This window comes from Atta colombica, unplaced genomic scaffold (assembly GCF_001594045.1).
Source record: "Atta colombica isolate Treedump-2 unplaced genomic scaffold, Acol1.0 scaffold55, whole genome shotgun sequence".
NCBI classification, from domain to species: domain Eukaryota; kingdom Metazoa; phylum Arthropoda; class Insecta; order Hymenoptera; family Formicidae; genus Atta; species Atta colombica.
The window spans coordinates 2,344,040-2,354,899 of record NW_017259545.1 but is presented as its reverse complement, the minus strand read 5'-3'; the positions used below and the strand labels follow the sequence as shown (position 1 = coordinate 2,354,899).

Below are 10,860 nucleotides of genomic sequence, written 5' to 3'. Positions count from 1 at the left end.
TATATATTCGAGAAGAATGATCGACGCACCCTACCTCTTTCAAGAAAATGAACAATAAACGAACGCGGATTTTCTTTTGATGAATTTTGAAAAATTTATAAATCGTATCGAGCGCAAATACATTCTTCGTGTTCGGTTTACGTTCGAGGTGACTCGCTTGTCATCAGGATACATTAGAAAGAGTTTCAAATAATTTCATATGTTTGTTGCTCATTTGTTGTTCATTTTTCCTCAATATATTCAATTTTAAAGACGCACAGCGCCCTGAGATATCAATTATAAATATATAAAGACTAAATTATGTAAATCTTTAAATCAATGTTAAAGATTTAAACGACGAAAATTTAATTCTTGTCTAGAATTATATTTCTGTTAATTAATGACTATAAGATAAAATAAGAACTTTGTTTGTGTATATACTTTTTTATATAATAATATGAAGAATAAATTTACATTAAAATTCTGATCATAATTAAACTAATTGTGTCTTTATATATCTGATATCTATACAGTTCACAGACAAATGGAAGAAGTCTCGCCGATTATGCGTTTTTAAAAGTTCATCACTTCCATTTTGAAGGCTCTGCCCTTCATTGCTTTGTTAGCTATTTTATTCATAGTCGGTGCAGTATTCGTATCATCATCGCTATTAATGTCTTCATCTTCTTCCGGGAAGTCCTCGAGTCGATCGTGATACTCGTCAAGCTAAAAATAAACAAAAAATAAAATTTTAAATATTTATTAAAGTGTGATATAATAAATCAGCTAAGAGAATTATAGGCTACAATCTTGACTTTTGCAGTAAAAATACAACATTGATAAGAATTACTCTTTTTAATCGCAGTTTGTAGATTCGCTGTAGTAAGAATTGTCTTTTTAATTTTGAAAACCACATGTAAAAAGAGGAGTTTCAATTCCAACCGTTAAAGTTGCATAAGCCTCACCAAAAATCGAAAGGTTCAGTATCATAAGTGATCTAGATTTTGCATAAATTCCATTGTTTCCATTGATTTTGTTCAAGTTCCATTCGTCAGTGTATAAAAATCGAAGAAACAAATAGCATTTCTATAATTTCTATAATTTGCGGGAATCGAAAGTTTACAAATAGTTTCTAAACAGAAATTATTTGTAAACTTTCGATTCCCAAATAAACTTATAAACTTTTAGAACGCAATCCAGGATTCATAAATAGCTTCTACTTCTAAACTGTTTGCTTTCTTACTTCTACATGATGAAAAGGTTAATTGAACAAGGATCTAGAACGATCTACTCTACGTGAATACACAATTAGTGTTGGCAGATCACTTCTAATTCTCAACCCATTAATTAATACTGTCCTATATACAGAGTGAATTTAATGAATATTTCAATATTTTACCATAGGAGGTGAATATTTCATTCTTTCGTATATGTGGATTTCACTGTCTCTTATGTATTACAATCGGTAATTCATCTCCTATGGTAAAACGTTGAGACATTCATTATGATTCAACCTATATATACATGAGCGTTTCTGATGAAATTTCATTCCTGGTGAAGCATAACATGAATCCTGATGAGAATTGTGATTATGATGATTCATCATATTTGACATGCTAAGTGGATCAAACTTCAGGATAGAACCCATACTTACCAAAAGCAAACATGCTGATTTATTGCATTAATGAAGTTCATATTTTATAATTTTTCATGGCAATAATTAACAAAAATATTACCATTATTTCACTATTGTCAAAATTAATTTTCTAATCTGCACTAATCAGATCATATTGAATTGAGAATATAACATGAAGTTATTCTCCTAAGTAAAGTAATAGCAATGTTAGTATAATATTTTCTTTAAAATGGTTTTTACAACTTATATAAAGTGTAATGGACATTTTTAAAATTAATTGTATATCAGAATTCATAAAAGTTTCATTTAAAAATATGTAAAGATGTTTAAAGATATTTAAAGGCATTTAAAAAGATATTTAAAGGCAATTAAAAAGATATTAAAAATGTCAGATTATCGCGCTATTAATAAGTTTTGCTTGATATGCAAGCAATTATGATTGCTATTAATTTGCAAATGTACTGTATCATATATATATTCTCGTTCAATTTTCGCCATCTGTTTACTGCTGAAAAATGTTATTTATTCGGTTTCTGTCATAAGATTTGTTCTCATTTTATGATTTGCACTTATTTTATAAGCGTAAGTTTTGTTACGTTTTTGTTGCCATTTTACAAATATTGATTTAATTAACAGAATTTTGCATTAAATTTCGCATTTTTGCTAAGGACATTTGTTGCAAATGCTTGATAAAATATGTTTTTCTCAATTCACACATAAATTAAAAAATAACAAATTCGAAAAATTTTGACTTGTGTCATTTTTCTTACAAAGTGCAATATTTTATGACAGAGAATGTAAATTCAGAAATAGACAGTATTTTTTAATTTAAAATATTGTATATTATAGAAAATAATTTCGAGAAAAATTTTTAATATTATGTCTCTCTTATTCTTTAATTAAATGTTCGTTCATCTTACTTTATAGAGATTTGAAAAATCTAATCATGCATTCTATCGATGATGATAATGATGATATATTTTATCATAAAGAACGTAGTCGTTTAAAGGTATCGGCGTAGTATCCTTTCATTTTATTAAATCGTGCAGTTAATTAATCGCGATTTTAAACTGAATGAATACAATACATGGTACAAAAGAGAGACAGAAAGTCAGGAGAAACTAGAGTCACGATATTTACGATAGAGGCTGACATCGTGTACATGTGACAATGAATGCACTAAAAGTAACATTCAGAGGATGCATTCTCAAAAGTTGATACTGCGAACTCACGTGTAACGTAGCTACGGGGATATCGAGTAATCGACGTTACCACAGACAGAATGGATGCTTACCTACAACTGCAGATCATACGTTCAATTGTGATTTACCTAAAGCGAGTCACGTATACGCGCTTAATTGGCTCACCATGAGGAACAACTTGCGCAACAACTCGGAGGAATCCGACATAAGCAACATCATAATTTACGAGTCTGTTTTAATCGCACAAGGCCACACTGCTGATCAAATGGCATGACATCCGTTAGCCCGTGGTGCGCTAATTAAGCTATTCCGTTTGAACAGGCTATCTTGGAGGGGTACAACACTACTTATTCAAAATAATTATTAAGTAGTGCAGCTTAGCAAACCTCCACAGCAATTTCCATAGAAATAGATCAATTTTGACATACATAGAAATTAAAAATAATAAAATATTATTTAACTTAAGAAATCATTGTTCCCTTGTTATCTAATCCTTAATAATGCATTGAAGTAAAATATAAGTCAAATCTGTTGAAAAGAATCAAAGATTAAACTCAATGTGATTTTAGAAGGCAAATCAAAAAATTTTAAAAGATTGTAATGTAAATGTATTTCGACATTTTTTATGAAATTGTTTTGATGGTTACAGAGTTTTCGCTGCACTATTTATATCCATAAGGGTTTATTTTAAGGAAAGGAACAATACTACTTTCGACCAAAACAATTAGGTCAAATGGGAAAAGGCAACGTGCGCTCGTTCATTTCGAGTCATCCAATGGACTGCTTTCGCGAACTTTACACACATTCCATCACGAACGATCACAAGCCACAAATGCTATTTTCGCGGAAAATATTTTTTTGCGCAAAACTTTTTTTTAATACACATCTTTCAAAGTAATTCATTTTGGGGTTTCTACGTATAAATATATATGGCTACGATTGCAATGGCAAGCTATTATACTCACGTCAACGTCGCCCATCATCTCCTTGGTAGAAACAGTAGTATCGATACGTCGAATACTGCCTTGATGTATATCCACATCGAGTTTCACCAATTGGAATCGTCGTAAAAGGAAAACGATTGGAATCGGAGCGATTCCTGCCAAAATGATAATGACGGCGATACCCAGCACCCAGCCAGGATAACTCGTGGGCACTGCTTCACCCTAAGAACAAAGCCGAAATATTATTACAATGATACGATTACATATGAAAGATTATATATTTTAATTATATATTTATACAGATTGGAAAATTTGTGCTGAATTAACACATTTTATGTATCCCAAACTGTATAATCTTACCGTTGCCGCATTCCATGCCGAATATTGTGGTTTCTTGATAAACATGGAAATGACGCTAAACACAAGGATGCAAAGCATTATTATGGGAGCGAGAAATCGCCACGTGATTTGCCAATAAGCCCCAGGTTTATATCCGGTCATCTCTTCGATGTCCTTCGTAAATCTGCATAGCATTCGCGCGATTAATCCATTAATCTATATATCTCATTTGGAGAAGAGAATCTTGGTCGTGGAACGCTCAACTTACTTTTCGTGACCGTACACGAAAATCACAGAGATCATTTCCATCAGGGCGACTATAACGAGACCAATGGTACCGGCGAAACTATCAAACATCTTCAACCAATATTCACCGGCGCCAGTACAGAAGATGAGTCCAACGAAGAAGCATACAACACAAACAACTCCTGCAATTGTAAGTAAAAATTGTCACAACTAAAAAAATGATTCTTTGCATTATGATAATAAATTATGAAAATAAAAATGACATTTGATTATGATAAAAATATATTACTTTTACCGACATTATTTAATTAAAAATTAATAGTCAATAAATTAATAATCAATAAATTAATAGTCAATAAATTTTTTAAAAAATCATAAATAACTCGATTAACTTGGAAATAGTCACCTTCTTTACCTTTTTTACGCAAATGATTATCTTGGATATTGTTTAATCTCTCAATTAAAATCATTATTATTAACAATATATTATACATTATTAATTACTATCCGATTTATTAATCGGATAGTTATTGAGAAAGATTCATGAACAATAGTTAAAATAGAAAGAAAATATGTTAAGCAATATCCATACAAACGCAATATTTTATAACAATTTATATTTTCTCGTTGAGATATAAAAACATTTCAGGTTAAAATTATTTTCGAGTTAAAACGAATATAATTTTACCAATGCAGTGGTTTTTATCGGTGTCAATAGATCGCGCTCACCTGTCATATATTGCTTCTTTATTCTTTTGAAGAGATCTATTTCGAAAATTACGCAGAGCATACCCTCGAGTAATCCAATTTGCGAACCTAAGCCGAGGGCAAGAAGCATCATGAAGAAAATGCAAGACCAAAACGGAGCACCCGGCAATTCCACGATTGCCTGTGTAAAGATGATGAAAGCCAGTCCGGTGCCCTCGGCAGCCTATACGAAAGGATTATCACTTAATTATTTTATAATCATGCACCGAATGAATTTGTGGACTATCATTACTCACGTTGTCCAATTCCTTGCTGAGACTGCATGATTTCATTGTAAGATTCATTGAAGAGTTGTAGGAGTTGCTCATAAAGAGTTCGTAGTCCTTGAGTCTGAATGAGGTCGAATTAGCCAAATACCCATTTTGTATCAGGATATCCTTCGCACTAAAATAAAAGCGATTTAACATATCTTCTGTGTCCCTCTGTTCTTCTTCGTTAACGATATATCCCGTCCCATCCCATTATGACTCGATCCCTCCCTTTTCTAAACGCTCAACCATCGACATGTCTGACACTTGCGATGTAATTAAATTAAATTGTAATGTACTTTCAAGTATACATTAAGTGACTGATTTTTACAGTTTAATTTCAAAATATTATCAACATAAATTGTTATATATTACTCATATAGCTTTTTTTCACAATTTAATTTAATTATGACTTCTGCTAACATGCGTTATTATACATTAATAGTGCAACTAGTAAAAACGTCGACACGCATATCTTCTATCTCTCGAACAAGCGGCAACAGCTATCATGGTCGTTTAAAGACACATCTCCGCAGCCGTGGACGTTTTTTCTCACTACCCTCTTCGCGATGGCGAATTTAGAAACGATGGCCGCGCTTGCGGTCGCATTACCTGACGACGCACTTCTCCACGTTTGACATTGCCTTGAACCCCAAAATGGCGAAAATGACAACGCTCGCGTAAATGGCAGTAAACGCGTTGCACACGCTCACCAGGATCACGTCCCTCACGCAGTGGTTGTCAGGAGTATTGTAGCTGCCAAATGCTATCAGGGAGCCGAACGCCAGCCCGAAACTATAGAAGACCTGGGTCGCCGCGTCAAGCCAGACCGTGGGCTCCAACAATTTCTCGACCTTCAATGAAAGAAATAAAGTAAATATATAATACCCGGCATTTTACTTTCTTCGATAAAGTCGACTCTGACTGAAATCGATCGTCACCTTTGGCGTATACATGTGCGCCAGTCCGGCGCTTGCTCCTTCCAACGTTATCCCGCGGACGAAGAAGATGGTTAGTACGAGATACGGAAACATCGACGTAAAGTATACTACCTGGAAGAAAGGATAATTTGTTTGTTGCGATGATAAAAAAAAAAGTGCGAAATCAATCTCTTTAGCACAGTTAATTCATTTCTACTAATATCGATTAACTTAATGCAACTTATTTTTTCTAATGCTAATATTTAGAAAAAGAATAAATCAAATCGAAATTAAAGTTAATCTACATTGGTAGAAACGGACAATATTAAAAGTATTGAGCAATCATTATTGTGACCGTTTTTATTTATTAGATTAATATTATATTTCTCGTGTAAAAGATAGGATTCTGAAATTTTTTGAATTTTCAATAATTATATTCTTTATATATTAATAAAACATTTGATTTTTCATTATTTCCTTTATTTTTATGGTAATTTTTTCTCTTGATTCTTTAAATGAATATACAACCATTATTTAATATTTCGATTGTTATTTCTAATATTAATTGACATCGAGGGAATCGGTTCTAGGCATATATTATGGAACTCTTCGGAATGGATTCCGATGAAAATTATTTCATTTTTCTTAAATAATACAATAGAAATTCAGACAGCACAATAGAAATCTAGGGAATAATTGAACAATTTCGATCGGAATCCATTTAGATTAGTTCGATAATACGTGTCCTTATCTATCTCAACTTACTTTGCCGGACGACTGTATTCCTTTCATGACGATGAAAAACACGACAATCCAGCTGAGCAAAAGACAAAGTACGATCCACCATTTGAGACCTTGGCCATCCTCAATGGATGGTGCCGCATCCAAAGTAGTCCTATACCAAAAGTACGCTGTCTCCGAACTCTTGACACATTCCTCGACTGGTTTCCCGTCTAATACCGGGCATTTTGCCCACGGCAGTGATTCCTAAATTGCGCCAGAATATGCAAATAGATCATCAATATACGCTTTAACGAACATGTATGCTGTTATTGCGTTGTAAAAGCTGAAGCGGTACTTTGAGCGCTGAATTGAGAGACCGATATTATGACAAAATTTACATATTATAGCTCCGTTATGCAATTTATGTACAATAATCTCTCTAATTATAGCAACATAATGCAATATTGCTCATTACTTAAAAAAACAAAAAATTGGTACTTACGCCAAATTTGATCGTGATAGCCTAATTGGAACATGAAAAAGAAAATAAATATCATTAATAGTTTGTAAATTTAGGAAAAATATTAACTCTAATTTGTATTCGTGGATTTAATAAATTCGTGGATTTAGATAATTACGCGCAAAACGTTGTGAAAAATTTTTGTTAAAAAATTTTTCACAATATCTTACAATATTTTAAGAATTAACACAATCTTATTCCTCCGAATTTTCACCTTTACAATGACAAAAAATTGTTTAATTGTAATAACTTTAAGCAAAGTTATTAATTTAAAGTATTAAACTTTAAATTAATAACTTTAAATTAATAACTCTAGATTCGTAAATACCAGTTTAAAAACTTTCAAAATGAATATCAATTAGAGTTAATAATATACATATACAAAGTGTCTGATAATTGTTCTGACAGAGTTCGTGAACATGTAGAGCGGCCTAAACTGAAATGGAAAGTCCATTTTGCAATTTTTACAATAATTAACAAGATATTAATTGCTAAAAATTACCGAAAATTAGTCTTCAATAACTTTTACTCAAATACTATCAACTTTACAAAAAAACTGCAAGGCGAAAATTGTTTATTTTCTTCTCATAGAAATCTACGAATTTTTTTAGAATTTTTTTATCGACTTTTTAATACTGCATTTTCACATTTTTAACATGAGAAAATATGGTATTAAAAAATTCTGAAAAAATTCTAAACAAATTCTTAGAGCTCTATAAGAAGAAAATAAACAATTTTCGTTTCTTGCATTTTTTTTATAAAGTTGATAGTATTTAAGTAAAAACTTATTGAAGACCAATTTTTAGCAATTAATATCTCGTTAACTATTGCAAAAATTGCAAAATGATAGAGGACTTTCCGTCTCAGTTTAGTCCTATATGTCCACGAACTCTGTCAGAACAATTATCAGACATCCTGTATATTTACAAAAACACCATTAATAATTATATTTAAATGTAACATTCTATAACATTTGAATTAAGGTAATGTTATCAAAAATAAATTTAAAAATTTTAATTAATAAATATTAAATACTAAATGTTTTTAATTTTTGATTGCAATTGACAAATTTCTTAATTTTCTTTTCATTTTTCTCGAATCTCTATAGTATTTTAATAGAAATATAATTTTTATTGAAAGACTGGTAGATTTTAAACATTTAGTGTTATCATGAGCGACGTTCTTTTATTACCTATTTAAGTCTAAAATCTAAACTATAAAGTAGTGGAGAGGGAAAGAGTCACTTAAGATGTCTCGACGCAGATTACCATGGCGTCAATCGGTGTTACGAACCTTATCGATCTACTTACCTCGACCGAGTTGAAGAGGTAGTAGACGCACCAGGTAATAATTACGTTGTAGTAAAGCGTAACGAAAAACGTCACTATACACGATGCGATCCCTATACCGCCTAGCCAAGGGTGTATTGTGTTCCATACACCCAGAGCACCTTGCCGCATACGTTGTCCGAGACCCAACTCGATCAGGAAGAGGGGTACACCCTCCAGGATAAGCATCACGAAAAAGGGAATGAGGAAGGCACCTGAAACATGTACAAATATTGCTTTAATTAATTTTTAATTTTAGCATTATAGATGCCCGGTATATTAAAATTTCACCGGAAAATCTAATGTAATTGTATATAAGTATACCTTATAATTTTTTTATCGAATCGTATTCTCATGTCTCTTAGGTTTATTAATAAAATTAAGTAGATATTTCATTTTTTTTTTTACTTTACAATATCATCTCATCTGCTTTTTTGCATCCCCAGTCTTTAACTTTCCTCTTTACCTTTGGACGTCTAATTTCGCAGTCGTAGAGAGAACTGGAACGTCTTGTATTGATCGAGTAACCTAAGTCCTAACCCATTCAGCCATTCTACTACTTCAACGATTTTTTTGGTATTCATACACAAACTAGACTATAAGGGGAAAATCATTCAGATTGGAAGACGTTAGATGCAAAAGTGTTGATATGTACGTAATAGTAGAAAGTGACAATGACGCTTTTTAGTCTAGTGATTAATTATATTCTGATTATAGCGTTTTTAAACACGCTGATATTTGATTTATTATTAATCGTCCATTAGCAGTATGAACTTTTCACCCTTCAATCTGCTTAATTCTTCGAATTTTAATATAGATTTTTATATATAGACGGAAAAAAGTTTTTTGCTAAAGTATATAAAAATTTAACTAGATACAGATCTGGAAATAAATTTTGTTGGACTACCAAAATAGTTACGTAAAACGTTTAAATTAGTTGCTAGAATGTTAAAACTTTTTGTAGCATAATTCATTATGCTTAAGTTTTTTACATAATTATTTTAATGGTTCAACAAAATTCCTTTCATATCTATATCTATCTAAATTTGTAAATATTTTATTTTCAAAATCATTCTTTTCGTTTACTGTTTCAGACTATACCAAAATCTGAAAATATTTTTTTTTTTTTTAAACTTAACTCCTTTAACGAGTTTTTACTATCATAGAAATTTTGTATTTTACTTACTTTTTACAGATTTAAATTTATCCACCAGAAATTCTCAATCAATAAATTGACGGTGCTTTTAAAGTTCAACATTGCCGGCGAAGGATTAATAGAAATAAAGATTAAAATTTTGATAAGTAGCCGAACAAATTGGACCGTGCAAAGAAATGGATGCATCGATCTCGATCGTAATTCTCACAGGACCACGAGTTCTAATAATACGATGCTGTGCGATAATTGATGTGTCGTTTAACACCTAAATAGCTCGTAACCCAAGCTCTCTGTGTTTAAAGTCGTTATTACGTTAGAACTGCGAACCACACAACGGCAGATGTTAGGTCGTCGCGTGCTTTCTGTTACACAGTGGTATGGATCGATCGATGGGCGTTCAGCAACGCGGACGTGGAAGCGGTACGTTGCAACAAGGAAATTTCCATTGAAAGCTGAGCCTTTGACTTGTTTAACTTAAAGGTACCCATGTGGGACTAAAATCATGAAATTCAAGACATTCGCCGACATTGACCTATAGCATAATTTCTTGTGCCAGTGATAATCGATAACAATTCGTGTCAATTTGCAATTAACGCATTTGTAAGTTTTAACAAAATTTAACAAGTTTTTAAAATTATGTTTACTATATATACAATAAAATGCAGAACGGCACTGCTAAATTTATAATATCAAATTATATCTAATATGAATTAGTTAATTTGAATATTTATTTTTAATCATTCCTCTAAATCGCCATTGTTGCTATTCAATATGTCATTAATTTAACTAAAATAAGTGGAGTTGAATAATTCAATTAAATAAATATATTACTTATAATAAATATATTATAA

The 10,860-nt window shown here is 31.5% G+C and overlaps 1 protein-coding gene across 2 annotated transcripts in view; it reads right to left on the bottom strand.

The window, feature by feature from the left end:
- Window positions 1-491: 491 nt before the first annotated feature.
- LOC108691919 (sodium- and chloride-dependent transporter XTRP3) overlaps window positions 492-10,860 on the bottom strand; it is a 13,483-nt gene continuing 3,114 nt past the window's right edge. Inside the window, exons 2-13 of one of the 2 annotated variants that reach the window (XM_018199877.1) lie at window positions 8,836-9,068; window positions 7,508-7,528; window positions 7,048-7,269; window positions 6,304-6,414; window positions 5,975-6,216; window positions 5,351-5,498; window positions 5,076-5,277; window positions 4,369-4,528; window positions 4,122-4,284; window positions 3,783-3,983; window positions 2,848-2,909; window positions 627-705 (exon numbers count right to left, since the gene is read on the bottom strand). In XM_018199877.1, coding sequence (XP_018055366.1) covers window positions 2,859-2,909; window positions 3,783-3,983; window positions 4,122-4,284; window positions 4,369-4,528; window positions 5,076-5,277; window positions 5,351-5,498; window positions 5,975-6,216; window positions 6,304-6,414; window positions 7,048-7,269; window positions 7,508-7,528; window positions 8,836-9,068 — 1,754 coding nt within the window. In that variant the 3' untranslated portion in view covers window positions 627-705; window positions 2,848-2,858. Of the gene's footprint in view, window positions 706-2,847; window positions 2,910-3,782; window positions 3,984-4,121; window positions 4,285-4,368; window positions 4,529-5,075; window positions 5,278-5,350; window positions 5,499-5,974; window positions 6,217-6,303; window positions 6,415-7,047; window positions 7,270-7,507; window positions 7,529-8,835; window positions 9,069-10,860 lie in introns of both variants that reach the window. The other variant, XM_018199876.1, reaches the window with a different exon arrangement.